The 18,830-nt window shown below is 35.1% G+C and overlaps 1 protein-coding gene across 1 annotated transcript; it reads right to left on the reverse strand.

Moving 5' to 3' along the window:
* Positions 1–12,544: 12,544 nt before the first annotated feature.
* Positions 12,545–13,228, reverse strand: LOC126747060 (histone-lysine N-methyltransferase SETMAR-like). The gene has a single exon (XM_050455553.1). It carries the CDS (start codon positions 13,226–13,228, stop codon positions 12,545–12,547), a length of 684 nt encoding a protein of 227 aa, XP_050311510.1.
* Positions 13,229–18,830: the final 5,602 nt, after the last annotated feature.

Here is an 18,830-nt window from a genome sequence, read left to right on the forward strand (position 1 = left end):
TCATTTTAAAAATCCTCACTGTTTAGAATAAAATCAAAAACATCTATTAATTTTTCTTTATGTGTATGCACTGAAAACACAGATCTTGATGTAGAATTCCACCGTATAGCAGCAAAAGTGGGCATTCGGCTACCGCAAATTTGATTTAGGATGTGACTTCTCTTGGTGGACTTGGAGAAAAAGGTAAAAAATCCTGACAAGTTGGAGAAAAAAATACGACAGTCTTTAATATTATTGCATGCCTTGCTTAAAACTAAGTTTAGTGCATGGGCATGGCAATGCGTAAAAAGTGCATAGGGCGCTATCGATTTAATTTTAGCTTGCAAGCCATTTAAATGTCCCGCCATGACTGCCGCCCCATCATATGTTTGCGCAATTAGCTTACGCCTGAAATCAAATTTGTCGCATTTATTAACCAGGAGATTAAATAAATCGTCTGCAGTCCGCCCAGATGAAACATCATGAAACCCCATAAACCGTTCTACTACCTTGCCGTCTTTGACATACCTAAAAACAATCGAAAGTTGGGAATTACAAGTAATATCCATAGTCTCGTCTATTTCCCATGCAAAAAAAGGGACTGCTTGAATTTCTTAGAAAATATGGTCATCGACGACATGTGACAAACTTTCAATGATTTCATTTTGAATCGTTGTGCCCAAAAAAACATTACCTTTTAAAAATTCGTCAAATTTTGAATCGTATTTACCCCACAACGTCAAAAGTTCTTTATAGTTGCCACGAATAATCGACTCTTCGGTCTATGTCTTTCAATGGACCGAGGCAAATTTTTTAAATCAGAATATCCTGTTTTCGACCACGTAGAATATTCAGTTTGGACAGAAAATAACAGACAAGCCCAGCAAAAAAGCTTTTCTCTTTTAACCGATCCGGTCAACCAATCATATTTGTACCAAGTCAAATTAAACCCGCGATTTTGTCGATTGTCTGCAGATCGCAATGAAATGAAATGGGGCTGAGGCCTGCCCAAAGTCTTAATAACATAATATTTGGCATCAAAACTTAATGAACTAAAATTGTTTAATAGCAGCCAGTCTATTAAATCTTCAGCTTGTTTGATTTCATTTAATTTGTCCATCTTTCAGCAAACAAACATCAGAAATGATATGATGATTAATAAAAGAAGTCATTAAATAAAAATATCTTACCTTGCATCACTCACATAGACATAATAATATAAATTATTAAACACGATAAATACCTTAAATTAAGTACCAAACACTTACATAGAGGGAAATCCGGCCGCACAATTAAATCGATGAATCGACAAAATTAAAACTAATGAATAAAACCGTTAGCCAAAAGCACCTACCTTGTCAAAATTCGTGGGCAAAAGACACGACAATCACCGAAATCAAAACGACTGAAAACTGCTGAAAATTCAAAACAAAACAAAAATCAGGTTAATCAGATGATCGGAGGCTAGCCTCCCTTATTTCGCGCGAGAAAACGGCGTTTGTCGGCGCCAAATCGAGTGCACAGCCCGTTGGATTTTGACCGCTGGAGGAGGCTTGCCTCCCTTGCTACGTATGGCTTTTCTTATTTCGTAATGTATCGCGTTATCGCACACGTTCTGTGTCTGTGTGAATTAACAGTATGAGGTATGGCTGGTTCGCGCTATATTGGTGTATTAGAAGTTATAGAGTCGGTACTTATTATTTGGAAAAAAAATATTTTATTTCTTTATTTTTGTTAAATATTTTTATTATTTCATTACAATTTGATGAAGAGGCTAAGCCTCCCTTGCCTCCCCTGACGAGCCGCCACTGGGAATAATTAAGTCCCGCGTTATAACATGACTAGAATATATATATCCCACTGACCATTTTTTTGTGCTTAACATTGTATAAAAAGAATTTCCGGTTTATAAATCAAAAACACGTGCACACCTCGAGAGCCACCGACCTTCTCTACAAATGCCGAGAACGTACGTCGTAGCTCGGGAATCCCGTTCGAGATATCCCCAATACTGAATTATCCCATCCCAATGCATTACAAAACGCTGGTTTGTGTTCTTGAAAAAATTCTTGGGACATTTATGAACCAGCAATGTCGAAAAGGTTAAAATTATGGCATCATAATATATTTCATAATGTAGGTATTTATTGTACCTGACGCAAAATACGATTTTTACAAAACCATTTTCAGCTTTTTTACCAACAAACAAGATATTTCTTGTTTAGGCACTTTGTGTTGGTTATAGATGTGCTGGCGAAAATACGAATTTGCCATTTTTTGTAAATGAAAGCCTATTTTTGTTTAAATACAAAAAACAACCATACTTACGGCATTTAAAGTAAATGGCACTGTTTAGTGGCTTAAAATCACATTTCTGGGAACCAGCTCACTAAATAACTACATATTTTCTCGATTTTTCCTAAAATATTAGGTCTTTCTTTCTTAAATACTCGAGAAAAATTTAGAAAAAACAAATGTTCCAATAAAATCGGCCAAATTTTGTAAAACCTTCTGTCTCTTTTCTTTTTATTATAAAGGTGTAATTACGCATGTCTTAGATAACATGGTTAAATATTTCAATTGTTATTGTTAAATGTTTAAATTTGCTGAGTGCTTTTCAAAACAAAAACGATGGCTTGTGACAGTTGTGCTTTTAGAATCAGCGAATTTTTAGTGATGAGTTTTAATCGCTGAATACTGGTGGATTGTTTAGTGAACCATGGTGTGTTAAGATCTACGAGCTGTAACACCTGAATCAACCAACACGACCTAAGCTCCCTCCATGTGTTCAACATTTACGAGCCTTCTATATACTTTTTCATACGAATAGAATCTCAAAATGTTAGAAAATATGAAGGCTACGAACCTTTGCCTAAGCGATGAATGTTTCATCGCTGGGTATTAGCTTGTGTAGAAATAGTGAAACCCGTTCACTATTTAACGTGAAAACACTGTTATCATTTTGGCAGATAAATATAGATGTCTTCTGGGATTTCTCTTCTTATATAGGATATACTTTTTAGACGTATTTGTTTCTTATTACTTACGTTGAAGTATATTTTAATAAAATAGTTATCTAACATATAAAGAAATATACCTGGATAGCTTCAACCCTTTTCCCATATAAAAATAAATTTCAGTAGTTTGTTTATATTTGTAGGTCAACATGGCAACATCGCCCTAGCTCAGTGGATAAGCAGTAAACCAAAAACGATTTTATTTTTTTTTAAGGTTTTTTGACCTTTATTTTGTTCAAAAAGACCCTGTAGCTGCTTGTTGTATTTAGGTATGTAGTACAGATGCTGTTTCGCTATTTTATAGTTAATTTACCTTACCCAGCACCTCTATTCACTCCCGGGTCCTGTAAGCTTCTAGGGTAAAAGAAATACATAAAAACAGTTTTAAAACAGCGCCGACAGTCTATAAAGATACTAGAAAAGTCGTATATAGAGAAATTTTCTTGTAGCAGTAAAATAGCAGAAACCCGTTTTATAAACTGTTACTAAAATTAGTATCTTAAATTGTTTTCAGTCTATTAAACACCCAAATTCACTTTGGCAGTTTTTTAGGCATTTTATTTTTATGCAATATTTAGGATTTATAATAAAGTTTTTTTTATTGCCTTCGAAAAAAATAAAGAATAGCGCACACCAATGAAGCGACCATATTTTCGTCCCGTCTGAACTATTAATTATTATTCTCTTCTATTAATAATTATTCTCTGCAAACGCAGGTATCATTTTCGGCTTGTGAAAGTTCATTCAACTTTCTGCCGCTTATTTATTATTAATGGGATAAACTAATAAAAGGTTACTACTGGATTTTGTGTTTTAATTTTTCAACCCTTATAGGTTCAATACTTGGCTACTACTTTTTGATTACTAATTGAGGAAATAATCAATAGGGACGATATACATATAAATGGTATTCACGATAATTTTCTACACCGACGCCTAGGAACCAATCGGATATAACAGAAAATCAAATGCTTCGGTTTCAGGATTTTCCCATTTTAATTTTTATTGTATTTTAATTTTGTACTTTGTCACTATCTTTGTGACAAATTTATGGCAAATTTTAAAAAGTATCTATTCCGAAAGGTTAAAGAATGATTGTTTGTCTCTTACGCTTTCCTATCTAAAATGCACGCTCTTGAAAATTTAAACCAACTTGAAATCGTGAGCCTGATTTCATCAATAAGGTCATCACTGCTGTATTATGTTTATTAGTTTATACAATGCCAAAACACCAGCTTTCAAAGTGCAAGGTCCTGAATTGAGTAAGGCATCTTTGCAGAAGCACTTTGTAAGATGTGTTATTAGGTATTATAATAGGTGATGACTTTCTTTTTGGTTATTGTCGAAGTGAAAAACTACATTGAAAACGTTCGGAAATTGAATAACGATTGTCAACCATTTGATATTATTTTGTACTTTTCCAGATCGTATGCAATAACCATGAACACCAGCCTTTAAAGTGTAGAGCCTGAATTGAGTAGGGCATCTGTCAAGTAACACTTTGTAGGACGTGTTGTAATATATTTTTTAAGATTCATTTATCTCACAGTCCTTTGATGTTTTCTGATAAAACAAATAAGGTAATTTGATGTTGTAATTGACCTTACCAGGATGGAATATTAATATAAATTGTCGATTCCGTTTTGATATAAACTGCAAATTGTGATATTAAATAAAACAATATCTGGTAGAGTGTAAGAAAAACCACCCTAATGGGAATTAGATATAGAGATTCAAGATCTCATCTGCAGGATAATTCTACAGAAATTTCACAGAACTACTTAGTATGACCTGCCAGTCCCATCACTAAACTTAAGAGGTCCAGTACGAAAAATCAAATTCGTACAGCCACTTCTCTTAAATGTTGAGCTGAATCTAGACTTGAAGTGTATTAAGTATATAAGTTATAGTACACAAGTTAATTCTTATTAAATTAACTTACCCTCCTCTAACAGGATTGACGTTAAACTCGTTAAATGTTCACGATAAAGAATTTAACTTCGAATTCCGTAGATAGTCATAACCGGACCGAATTAAGTAAGGACTTTATGTGAGTTTACAACTAATACTATGGAAAAAACAGTGATGATACTCTATAATTTGCTTATTTAGGGGCAGAAAGTCGGTGAATTGTGCGCACCTATGAAAAAACCTTGGTATTTTAGTAAATATGTCATATAAAAATGTGCAATTTGGCTCAGATGTTCTTCATTTTGTGTACTATAAAGCGAGCGAATCAATTAGTACCAAAAAATATATTGTAAAATTAAGAACAAGATTAAATGAAATCTTGCCGTGCGCACGATTACCCAGCCTATGCGGTTAAAATTAGAAGATCAATCGACTTACCTATAATGAAGAGTGATCCTAATTATACGAGCAGCCTCGTCGAAAGATTATAAACACCCTGTAGTAGCAGCGCGACGTACCTACATACGACGTTCAAAGAATTTAAAAAATTGATTCGGCAGCATATCTGATTTTTAATTTTGAATTGATTTGGTAGCAAAATTGATTCATATCGGTTACTGCGACGGCATCAATATTCATTGCTTAAGCACTGTCCTGCGTGAGCGAGTAGTTCCGTTCAGATGCAGGCGGTGCGGTGCGGCCAATTCGGGCGGCGAGTGTTGTGTCCTCTGCGTTGCGTTTGTTCGTGCGTCTAGGCACAAGATATGGCGACTAGACTTGATCAGTCTTGCAAAAATGGGTTGTTCGAACAGACGTAAAATTTTACTGTGTGAGAATGTGGTACTTAAGGTGTGAAGTGTCAGACGAAGAAAGAAAATAAAAAAAAGGAATTCAACAGACATTATTTTTTTGGAAAGAACAATATTTGGAGAGTTTCACCATTTATATGAACGTTTAAGAAGTTCTCCTAATTTATTCCATTACTATAGTAGAATGCTACCCTCAACTTTTAATTATATCGTGAACGCTATAGGGCCAGAAATACGGTACAAGGCAACTAATTTCCAGCGACCAATTTCTGTAGAAGAAAGACTCATGTTTACTTTAAGGTATGTAACAGAAATATTTCACATTTCTTTTCTTTAACGTAATTAACTAAACACTAACTTAAGACATAAAGGTTAATATTAGATATCAGTAAAGCATAATAGGTACATACATGTTAATTAAGGTAGATATTCGTATCCTAAATAATTTCCTGAACCGGTTTCTTAACCATTATTATAGGCTGAAGAGTGAGGCGAACAGAGTGGTGTAGATACTGTAGTGCTTGAGTGCGATTCATTATTTGAATATTGGAAAATAGGCGGCGTTTGAAGCTTAGTTAATTCTTGTACCAGCAAATTTTGCACTTGAGTCCGAAAGTTTAACTTATTCAGCGAGGGAAGCTTTTAGACATGCGGTAAAAGCGATTTAAAAAAACTTATGTCCCTTCGCATCATCTGCTCTTATTAAAGCATCAAGTTTTCTTGTCTCAAGCTGCAACATGTCTCTTTCAAAGTTGTACTCTTGATTTTGTAGTGTTTTAGCTTTACGTTTTCGTGAAGACGGTACTTGAATGGGGTTTATTGGGGTATTTGCGGCAGGTAATGATGTTTCTAGATCCTGTATTGCCTTTTGTAACCTCTGGGTTTGAGACTTTTCCTTATTTAATAACTGCAGTTGAATTTGTGATTCAGTAACAATATCTTCTTCTGTATCCCTATCCCTAGCTTGCGATTCATGTTGTTGTGACTCACGTTCATCCTGTTCATATTCTTGGGATTCATATTCTTGAAACTCCTGTTCGGCAGTACTTCTATCCTATCCTGAGATATCCTAATTGTCTAGGGTGTATAGACGGAAAACATATCAGAATAAAAAAACCTGCTAATTCTGGTTCTATGTACTACTGTTACAAGAATTTTTTCTCTATTAATTTCCTTGCTGTCACAGATGCTACCTATAAATTTGTTATGGTAAATATTGGCTCATACGGAAAAGACAGTGATGCTGGGGTTTTTGATTCTTGTCCAATACGACGTGGAATAGAATCAGGAACAATTCCATTACCTGAAGAAACAACACTACCAGATTCAACAATTACAACACCCTTTGTTTTTCTTGGGGATGAAGCTTTTCCTCTTACGGAATACCTTATGCGCCATTTCCCGCGATCCCAATTGCAAGAGGGAACCGAAAATGATACGTTTAACTACCGATTATCAAGGGCAAGGATGGTTGTGGAATGTTCATTTGGTAGCATAGTTAGTAAATTCCGGATTTTAGGAAAAGCTATAGAAACTAAAGTAGAAAATGCTGTGCATATCGTGAAAGCTATCACATTGTTGCATAACATTATTATAGACTTTGAGGGAATATCAGATTGTGACACAAGTGACATGAAAAATGCTAAGGTTTATCCCCGAGCATACGTACCACCGACAAAAGTTTTCCAATACTAACCTAGCATAAAACTTACACCAAACGCCACTGAGTATTTTAAACTTAATAAATATGTACATTATATTTAAATTCGTATTTAAACATAAAAAAGCAATATTTTTTTATCTTACTTGTTTCCCCTAATTCTTTAGCTATTTTCGTCCACTCCCTATCCACCAACAGTCGATTATGGTACCTTTTATCAGTCATGTCCCATAGGAACTTAGAATTTCTAACCGCCTTTATTAACAATTCTGAAAATATGTCGGCCATCGAAAAAACACGTATTGAGACAGGTCTACTACTGAACTACTACTGATGCGATTCGTGCGGAAAAATTTTAAGATTAATCGAATACCATACTTACCTGTATGAAGATTAATCGTAATTTTCCGAGCTTGTCTTCCGATATGATTACGTTGTAGTTTCTGGTTTACCCTATCCATCGATACGCGTACAAAGCAAAACAATTTTTTAGCGCCATTTCGGCCAGACTCACACATCGTCATTCTGTTTTTATGCAAAATTGCCCTCAATAAAGGGTGGTTAAGTTAAGTGGGTGGGTTGTGCGGTATTCCACAGTAAAATCATACTCTTGCGTTACCAACCACCATCTTGCAATTCGTGGAATGATATCTCTTTTTGTCATTGCAGTACGTAATGCAATACAATCTGTCACTAGTTTAAATGGGCTTCCTAAAATATATACTCTAAATCTTTGCAGGGAGCATACTACTGCGAGAGTTTCCAACTCATACGAATGGTACTTATGCTCTTCTTTAGTGGTTTGCCTGCTGTAATACATAACAGGTTTTAGGACTCCCGTTGACTGCCATTGTAGTAGTATACCACCTAGACCACGAGTGGAAGCGTCTGTATGCACTTCAGTTGGTAGCTTGGGATCATAAAGAGCTAAAATGGGTCTATTGCTAAGGTGTTCTTTAATGCATTGAAATGCTTCTTCCTGTTCCACATTCCAGTTAAGGGTAACATATTTTCTTGTTAATCCAGACAATGGACTTGCAACTTGAGCAAAGTCTTTGACATATTTTCGAAAATAACTCGCAAGCCCAAGGAATTTTCGAACCTCATGTACATTGCGAGGTGTTGGAAACTGCTCTACTGCTTTAGTTTTTACTGCTCCTGGACGGACTCCTTCTGAGCTAAGCTCATGGCCAAGTTAGTCAATATTCGTTTTGAAAAAGTGACACTTGGATAATTTTAAGGTAGCTCCAAAGTTCCTGAAGGTGGTTAAAATTTCTTGGAGAGACTCCAAGCCAGATTTAAAATCAACACTAGGCAATAAAATATCATCCAGATAGGCTAAGGCGGTTGTATTTTTCATTGTCTTTAGCATTTTATTGACAGTACGCTGGAATACCGCTGGGGCGTTAACTAATCCAAATGGCATTCGCAGATATTCGTAGTGCCCATCAGGAGTTATGAATGCAGTTTTGCTTCTGGAGTCTTCAGAAACTTGAATTTGGTGGTAACCACTTGCCATGTCTAATGTTGTAAAGTAAGTCATATTAGCTAAAATCTGTAAGTGTTGATCCGATGGAATCATGGGAAAACTTTCTTTTACTGTTTTAGAATTAAGTGCCCTATAGTCTACACACATTCTTGTCTTACCATTTTTCTTTTTAATTAAGACAATAGGGCTGGCATATGGGGAATGTGACTCCTGGATAACACCTGCGTTTAACAGTTCATCCACCATGTCTTGAACTTTTTGTCGTTCCTTAAATGCAAGGCGATAAGGTTTATAAACTACAGGTGCATTATCTTTTAAAGTAATATTCATTTCAGTCCCACTTATACATCCTAACTCGTTAACATTTTGCGCAAAACAATCCCTAAATTTATTTATGGTATTTAGCAAAATCTTAACATTTTCCTGACCTACATCCAAATTAACTTGATTTTCTATATCTTTTAGTGAAAAAGCCGGAAATTGAATGTTATTTAAAACATTAATCGATACCTCAAGCTCCCTTTTTCCTACGTCAGGAATACAGGCTAATCCGCGTACAACCAACTGTTTCACGTTGAAACAAATTGGGTGCTCGGATATGTTAAGCAAAGGTACGATTATGTCATTAGAGGTCGAAGTAACACAACGTAGAATAATATATTCAGCATTTGGTTTATGTGATTGTCTTAAATCTACAAAAATATCTCCGCTATATGAGTCGGCTGTAGTACAAACTATCAACCCGATATGATTTGGGGGAATTGTAGTAGTGATTTTAGATCTAAGTTGCACCTTAGTTGGAAGTTCATCTAGCTGAGGGAATAATGACATATGCTTATCAAAAATTCTTAGTTCATTATTTCTTATTAAAACTACGGCATCAGCAGCATTTAAAAATGTTTGCCCTATTAAAACTGCCATACTTTGAAGTAAATTTGGAACAATAAAAATTTGGATTTGTGCTTTAAATAAATCTACCTTTAATTCCGCCGTGGTTTGACCAATTACAGCTACTTGTGCCCCACCATAACCATTAATAATTATATTTGATGGGTACCATTTTATTCCAATACTTATAGCATCGGATTCCCTTAGGGTAACGATTTCACAACCCGTATCAATAAAGCCTTTTAATTGACTTCCATTAATATAACAAGTTACGTTTAGGCAATCTGGACTTACCCCTTCTCCTACCATACTCTTTTTGGAGCCACTCGGTTTATTTTGTCTGCATTCGGCCAATGTATGTCCCAAACGTCTACAAAATGAACATTCCTTTTTTGGTTTTGGACACTGCGTTTGAAAATGTCCGGTTTCCTTACAATTGTAGCACTTTTTCTCTTTTTTTGTAAGAGAATTCTTTGAGTTCTCCGCAACTATATTTTTGAGTACAGGTCTTGGTTTTGGAGACTCCGTAGGTAGAGTAGATAGATAATCTTTATAAAGGTCTTCTGGGGTGCCGTACCTTCCTGCTTTAGCTCCAGCTTGAATGGTTGTGTTTTCAATACCATCAATTATCATGGCAACAGCATTTTTATTTGTAATTCCACATTTTCTTAAAAGTTGATTTTTTTCGAAATAATACTCAGTCCAGTTCTCTGTGGAAAGCTTATTTCTTTGAACTAGGGCTTTAAGTGGGAAAGGAAAATCAAAATGATCTGGGAAAGCATTTTCTATTAAAATTTTCCACTGTTCCCAATAATGGTCATAATTTTCTAAATTAAAATACCATGTCTGAGCTAAACCTCTAAGTCTGGATTGCATTAAATAGACCATGGTAGCTTCATCCCATTTATTGATTTCTGCCAACTGTTCAATTTTATGAAGCCACTTGGTAGCACTCATACCAAATTTTCCAGGATTTAGTTCCGGAATTACATCCCATCTAGGCATTGGCGCTGCTGTTCTGGACTTATTTTTATCTAGCAGTTCTAATACTAAGTTTTCCAGCGCTTCTATCCTCTTTTTATCATTGTTGGACTCACTGCGTGTTTCTGTAGGAACTACGATAGACGTAGCTTGGTCCGAATCTTTGCGGGTTTGTGGGGGTGTGTTTGACTCGGGTTCTCTATTAGAGACACACTCGATCGACATTCTCTTAGATCTAGACGTATACCGTTTTTTTTGGTATCTGCTGCTACCTTTAAACTCCCTTTAAGCCCCTTGTTCTTGAAGGTGATCTTTCCGATCGAGAATAATCCGAAGAACTTTCATCGCTAGATGTAGAACTAGGTTTATTATATCTTCGTTTTCCCATGGTCACTTTTAGTGAGTATAAATAACTAACTATATACACTAACTATTTACACTAAACTTAACAATACGTAGAAATTGTCCTAATACAAAAGTGCGCGGTATAAACCGTAAAAATCACCAGTCTCTTCAGATATTATGAGTTATATCCCACCGCTGCACTGTAAGATCGTAAAATCTAATCAATAAAAAAACAAAAGTTCCTTCAAAACCAAAATATAATATTCCGAGACGTTTCAAAAATAATCTAACACAGCTGTGGTTTTTACACCGAATAGCGAACGAAGACTAATGGTAACTTTCACTTTTCTTATCTACCCTTCTGCCTGTTTGTCTGCCTGGGTAGTTTTCGGGCGGGTTTTATTTACCTAGCAGATGGGGTCTGTATGAAGGTCGTATCACAAGCCGGCTCGCTTGTGGTTTCTTTTAGTTAATAAAATATAGGGGCAATTATCTATTAATTCATCATAGATTAATAGTTCTACATAAATAAATATCTAATTCTATAGTCGAAGTCGTTTATAATAGTCAGTGTCTCATCGTTAGCATTAGGGCCACCGAGACGGTTGCGCGGTGAGAGACGTAGCTAGCAGCGGCGTAGACATTTTTAAAAAGTGATTTTCGTATATTATATAAATTATTATTTATTTAAGCACATAATAATTTTATTATGATTTCAATATTATTGTCTCGATTACTGTAATGAAAATATTTAGTGTAATTTATATTAAAATAATAAATAATAATTAATTTATAATAGGTATAATGAAATTATAAATGTATGTAGTTCAATATATCGACTGTTAAACGGCAAAAGGCCCTAACCCACATTTTCCCGAAAATGCCATTTCTCTTTTAAAATAATAGCGGAAAAAAAGAGTTTATTAAACTAACGCCCTAAGCCTCTGTAAAATATATATACCGGCTACAATAACAAAAATCAAACCTTTGCCACAACAAAAAAAAAATCACATAAAAAAGTATCACCTATTCAAAAAAAAATTTTGAGTAAAAAAGGCCTTACCCGCAGTTTTTTTTGGAGAAATCCATGAAAAAAGGCCCAAGCCACAGACTATTCTTTGACGATCGAAATATTTTCAAATTATAGGGAAAATTAATATTTTCAGTTGGCAACTATGTTAGCCACATGACATTGACAGTCGAAATCATTTAATCCGGCTCTCTGCTATACCCTGCTGAAGCGTCGTCAAAGTTTTAATAAACTATTTAGTTCTTGTGAGAAAAGCAAGTTTAGGATAAGTACAACTTGGTTTTTACGTTTTACTAAGTCTATGGTATGTAGTATTTGCATGATACTTTGAACTACGAGGGTCAAGTAAAAAGTAAGGTTCCCACATTTTTTTCAGGTGTAAGACATTTTTTATTGAAATTGCGAATTACACTATCTGAAAGCTTGATCTCTTAGCTACTTTTCTACATAGTCGCCAAATTTTTCTACACATTTTTGCTGTCGAGAAATCCACTTTTGAAAACCTGCCTCTAAAACCTCCGCCGCCAACCCGTTGAGGTACGTGGTGACTGCATTCTGGACCTCTTCGTCCGTAGCGAAGCGTTGTCCACCCAGGTGTTGCTTCAATTTCGGGAACAAGTGGAAATCGCTCGGTGCAAGATCAGGGCTATAGGCAGCTTGCTCCACGATTTCCCATCCAAATTGTTCGATTAAGGCTTTGGTGTTGCGAGAGACGTGTGGGCGCGCATTGTCGTGATGGAGCCTAACGCCCTTCGTGAGTCTTCCTCTCCGGCGATTTTGGATGGCTCTTCTGAGTTTCTTTAGTGTCTTGCAGTATTTTTCCGAATTTATGGTGGTCCCAGTAGGCATGAAATCCACGAGAAGGACGCCTTTACGGTCCCAAAAAACCGTAGCCATCACTTTTCCTGCGGAGAGCGTCTGCTTGAATTTCTTCGGTCTGGGCGAATCGGAATGGCGCCATTGTTTGGACTGTTGTTTGGTTTCCGGCGTGACGTAATGGCACAACGTTTTATCTCCCGTTACAATAGAGTCCAAAAATTCTTCGGTATTCTCGGCACATTGCTGAAGAAACTCCCGAGCACACTTGACGCGGTTCTCTTTGTGGGTTTCTGAGAGCATATGCGGTACCCACCGCGCACACACCTTGCGATAACCGAGTTTTTCAGTCAAAATGTTGTCGATTGTTTTCTCTGAAACCTCAGGCACTTTTTCAGCCAGTTCCCGAAGCGTTGCTCGCTGATCCTCCTGGAGAAGACGCTCGATTTTTGCCACGACGTCGTCGGACACCGATGGCCTTCCACTTCTTGGCTCGACTAAAAATAATACTGAGAAAAAGAATGATCCAAAAGCACTTGAAGTGTTTATTCATCATGATCGAAGTGAAAAAAATGATTGTGAAAATAATATCGAAAGGGTGGCTAACAAAATGGAAGCTCATAATGAAGAAGAAATAAATAATAACGAAGAAGAGATAAATGTTATTGGCGACGATGGAAAAAGAAAACAAAAAAAAACAAATAAAAGAAAGGTTGCCAAACAGTTACGTGCAGAAGACAAAGAGTACTGGTCTTCAAAGAAAAAAATTATTCCTGCGAGACATCTTAAGCCGATTCCGTGCAAATCATGTCAACATAATTGCACAATAAAATTTTCAGCAGAAGAACGAGAAGAAATTTTTAACCAATTTTGGAAGCTGGGCAATGCACAAGAGCAAAATTCATTTTTAATATCCTGTGTTAGCATTGAAAAAATTAAAAGAAAATACACAAAAAACATCGAAAGTCGACGAACTCTAACAAAGAACTATAATTTACCTAAAAATATTACCAAAGAGAAAGTGTGCAGGCATTTTCTTCTTTATACATTGTGTATAAACGAAAAACGAGTTTGCAGGCTTTGTACCCATAAAACGACTATGGAACTCCCCAAAACGATAGAAGAGGTAAAAACACAATTCCAAAAAATAAAACAAAAGAGGAAACACGAGAAAGTGAGAACATGTTTTGGAATATATAAAAATGCTACCTGCAATACCATCCCATTACTGCAGGAGCAGTTCTACAAAGAAGTACTTACCGGTTGAATTCAAAAATATCAAAAGATTGTATACATTTTACATGACTTGGGCGAATGAAAATAAATTTAATACTGTGAGTCTGTTTTTAGAAAAATATTCACGCTTGAGTTTAATATAGGTTTTCATGCTCCTAGAAAAGATAAATGCAATACTTGCATTGAATATAAGGAGCAGGCAGCATCAGACGAAAAAAAACAAAAATACAAAGCCCACATTGAAGAAAAAGAACTAGCCAAGAAGCACTACCTTGTCGATCAAAAAAAATCCAACCATGAGGGATTTTTGTGTGCCAGTTTTGATATGCAGAAAGTTTTGAGCACACCACACGGTCAACTAGATATGCGAATTTACTATTATAATCGATACGCAGTTTATAATGAAACCATTTACGAAGCAGGGACACGGAATGCTTACTGTTTCTTATGCGGAGAAAGTGATGCTAAAAGGGGTTGCAATGAAGTATGTTCTGTTTTATATAAATACCTTTTACTTGTCGATGAAACCGGGGGAACAAAAGAGATAGCTTTGTACTGTGATTCATGCAGTGGACAAAATAAGAATAGAGCTGTAATGGCGCTCCTCCCATTTTTCTTAAAGCTTTCTAAGAATGTAATAATATCAATAAAGATAACTTTTTTAATTCCTGGTCACACTTACATGCAGGTGAACAGTGTTTATGGGTCTATTGAATTATATACCAAAAAAATGCTAGTATGGGCGCCTAGTGAATGGCCAACAGTGATAAGGAATTCCAGAGTAAATCCTCGCCCGTATGAAGGTATAACACTAACTTACAGTGATTTTCATGATTTTAAAGCCATACAATAAAGATTTTGGCCCGACAAAATAAAAAAAGACACCAGTGGAAGCATAATTAAATATCTAGACATTAGACAAATGACTTTTCTTAAAGAATCTAATGAAGTCCAATTTAAATATTCTCTTAAGGATGCCCCCAATTTCATTTTCTTGGATACACGTGGATCCAGAAATATGCAATTACCTCCACTTTACAATGCTTCGCTGTCAATAGCAGCAAAGAAATTAAATAGCATCCTCGAAATGTGTGAAAAAAATATTATACCTATGGCATATCAAAAAGAGTATAAGGACCTTACTGGAAAAGGAGAAATGATGTTAACTCTACCTGAGTCCGATGAAGAAGACAATCCTACTGAAGAGTTTTAAAAAATGTAAAGAACAAAAAATTCTGATTCATTACTTCATTACTTTTGTTACATTTTAATAAATACTTAAATGCTATTGGTTTTTAAACCAAAAATATAAACGTTAATGTCTAAATTAGTTAATTTTATTAAACCTATTAGTAAAGGTAGGTATTTAAAATGGTACTTTAGTTATGGGCCTAACCCACATAACTTTATGAGGTTTATAAACCTGTGTAAGTTACAAAGGCCTAATCAACATTTTAATTATTTTAAAATAGATGGGTCTGCATTCAAGGACTAACGACAGTGTATAATAATATCTGACAATATGCTTCTAAAACCTAAAAAATAATTTTAGATACATTTTATAAAATAAAATTTTTGCACGTTTTTTTCGTTTCCTATAAAAACAAAATTTGCGGCTTAGGGCCTTTTGCCATTTAACCGTCGATATGAAGGAAACCTTGTTGCAATAAACAAGTTTTAAATAATAAATATTGTACCTCTATAATGGTTAAAACGCGCTAATTGCTATCAGAGGTTTCATCAGAAGAACTTGAAGAAGAATCATCGCTATCACTATTTCCAGAGCCAGGAGTGATAATAAGTGGTTCCACAACAACTTCAATGTGATTATCCAAATCCCACATTTTTTGCTCCTCTTTCACCACATGTTCGATGCACTTTTGCCAGTTGGTGGGTGTTACATTACCGATAGCTTAATTTAATAACACTTTAAGGTCATTTAATTTAAACGTTGTATTCTTGCTGGCCACTTCGCCTTTTATTTGTGCCCATATAAGTTCTATCGGGTTAAGTTCACAATGATACGGCGGTAACCGCAATATTGTAACCCCACTGTTTCGCGCCATTTCATCAACCACATATTTAATATATTGTGCTTTGTGGACACGAACAATATCAAGCAATTGTGCCTTAAGCATGTCTTCGTCAAATTTTATATCGCCTTTTGATTTTAACCAATCTTTTATATCATTTTTTCGCCAAGCAGTCGTGGGTATTTTTTTCACTCGCCGACTATGATAAGGTGCATTGTCTATCACTATAACTGAACCGGGCTGCATACACTTCAACACGGACGAAAACCATTTTTCAAAAACCTCAGCGTTCATGTCTTCATGATAGTCTCCCGATTTTCTGGATTCAAAAACATTCAGACCTCCTTCTAAAAATCCAGAGTCACTACCTATATGGGTAATAATTAGACGACGACCTTTTCCAGAAGGCGATTTCAATCCTGTGGAAAGCCCATCAAGAAAAGCTTGCCCTAAATTTGTTACATTTAAGTTTTGCCATACTTTTCCACGGGTGTATCTTTCATTAAGCCATGTTTCATCGGTATAATAAATTTTTCTTCCTTCGCGCCGATGTTTACGAATTTCATCTAAATATTTCCTTCACTACAAAACAATCTCTTTTTTGTCAATCAAAAAACTTTTCCGGTTCCTTTTTAAATAACGAAAATTTAGGTCGCGTAATGTTCGCTTTAAAACACCAACGGAAATTTTAGGTAAATAATAATTGTCACTATCAAGTTCGGCCTTAATTTTCTTAATAGTTGGAATCTCATTTCTAAAAAAAAATCTGTGCACTTTTCGCCTAATGATATATTTTATGTCCTCATCTAGAACAATTTTTTTCCTGCCCCTTTTTTCTACTTTTTTTTTGTTTTCATTAACTTTAAGAGACCTGAAAACTGTTCTGGAACTAACTTTTGTCAAATCTCCGCATAATTCTGCCGCGTCCTCAACCGACAAATCGGGATTTTTAGCACGAACCCTTTCATATACAGTTTTAACTAGTTGGTATTCCGCAGAAGTGAAATAATGTCTTTTTGCTTTTTTGGCAGGCGACGGGACACAACTTGTCGAAGGTTCTTCGTTTTCCATATTTAACAAAAACACCGTATTAAACACCGAAGAAAAATACCGTAAATGAATAATATTATAAGTAATAAAATAAATTTATAATATTTACACAGACAATTTCCCTGCCACCAGGGAAATTTTCGTGTGAAGAGGATGCGGTTCTCTAAAAGGGGAAAGTAATAATTTTTTATTAGGTTTAAAAATTAAAGGTTTGTCAAGTAACAGGGTTACAAACAAGGGGTAGCAGGGTTGTGAGGGCCACGCAGGAACAACCAAAATTCCTGTAGCCTGTTCTTGAATAATCTTACCCAAAGTTTTAGATATCATAGAGAAAGGAGGGAAGGCGTAAAAATATTCTTCTTTCCAAGAACATGTAAAAGCATCTACTGATATGGAATTTTGATCAGGGAACCATGAGATATATCTTTTGCATTTTGTATTTAATTTTGTTGCAAAAAGGTCTATTTCGGGTTGCCCGAATATCTTGACTATTTTTAGAAATGCCTGGCTATTTAACTCATATTCTGTTCCGACAAAAGTTTGTCGTGAACCCTTGTCAGCTTCCTTATTTTCTTTAGAAGAAACATAGGAAGCAAAAACTGTTATTTGTTTTTGTTCGCACCAGTTTAAAAGATTGTAAGTTATTTTACTTAGATTACGATATTTAACGCTACCTCCCCTATTTATGCAAGCTATTGCAGTTTTATTGTCAATTCTAAGTAAAACTCTAATATTTTCTTTTAATTTAGTAAAAGATTTTAATCCATAAAGGGAAGCTTTTATTTCAAGGTAGTTAATATGTTTTCGCCTATCTGATTTGTTCCAGAACCCTTGACAATTTTTACCATTACAATTGGCACCCCAACCCGAAAGAGACGCATCTGAAAAGATTTCTAGAGAGAATTTTTTAGGTTTAATCTCCGCAGAGCCATTTAAATTATGTAACAACCAATTTAAAGTTTTTATAATTTCATTAGATACAGGCATTATATCGTTATATGTTTTCCCTTTTAGAGCTTTAAATTTTATTCGCTCTAATATTTTTATATGATGGCGACAATGAGGTATGGTTGGAGCTGCTGCTACCAGAAGTTCAATAATTTTTGCAAATTCCCTGATTTTAATTCTTGACTTCATTAAGTTTTTTGAAATCAATTTTTCTACTAACCTTGTTTTCTTTATAGGCAAGGAAAGTGTCATTCTATTAAGGTCATATGTGAACCCCAAATAGGTTATTTCTTTTGAAGGTACTAATTGACTTTTTTCTTTGTTAATGATGAAACCAAGTCTAGTTAAAACATTAATTGTGAGCTTGGTATTAATTTCACATTCAATGTTATTTTTGGATATAATTAGAATATCATCTAATTATATTATCAATAAAACATTTTGAAGGCGTAGAAATGTTGCTACTTGTTTCATAGTTTTAGTAAAAATATAAGGAGCAATATTAAGCCCAAACGGAAGGCAATTAAACTCATATCTTTGACCCTCCAATATAAATCTCAAATATTTTTTATACTTTTTATGAATAGGTAACAGGAAATAAGCGTCCTTTAAGTCTATTTTTGTTACGTAACAATTTT

This window comes from Anthonomus grandis, chromosome 18 (genome assembly GCF_022605725.1).
Source record: "Anthonomus grandis grandis chromosome 18, icAntGran1.3, whole genome shotgun sequence".
NCBI classification, from domain to species: domain Eukaryota; kingdom Metazoa; phylum Arthropoda; class Insecta; order Coleoptera; family Curculionidae; genus Anthonomus; species Anthonomus grandis.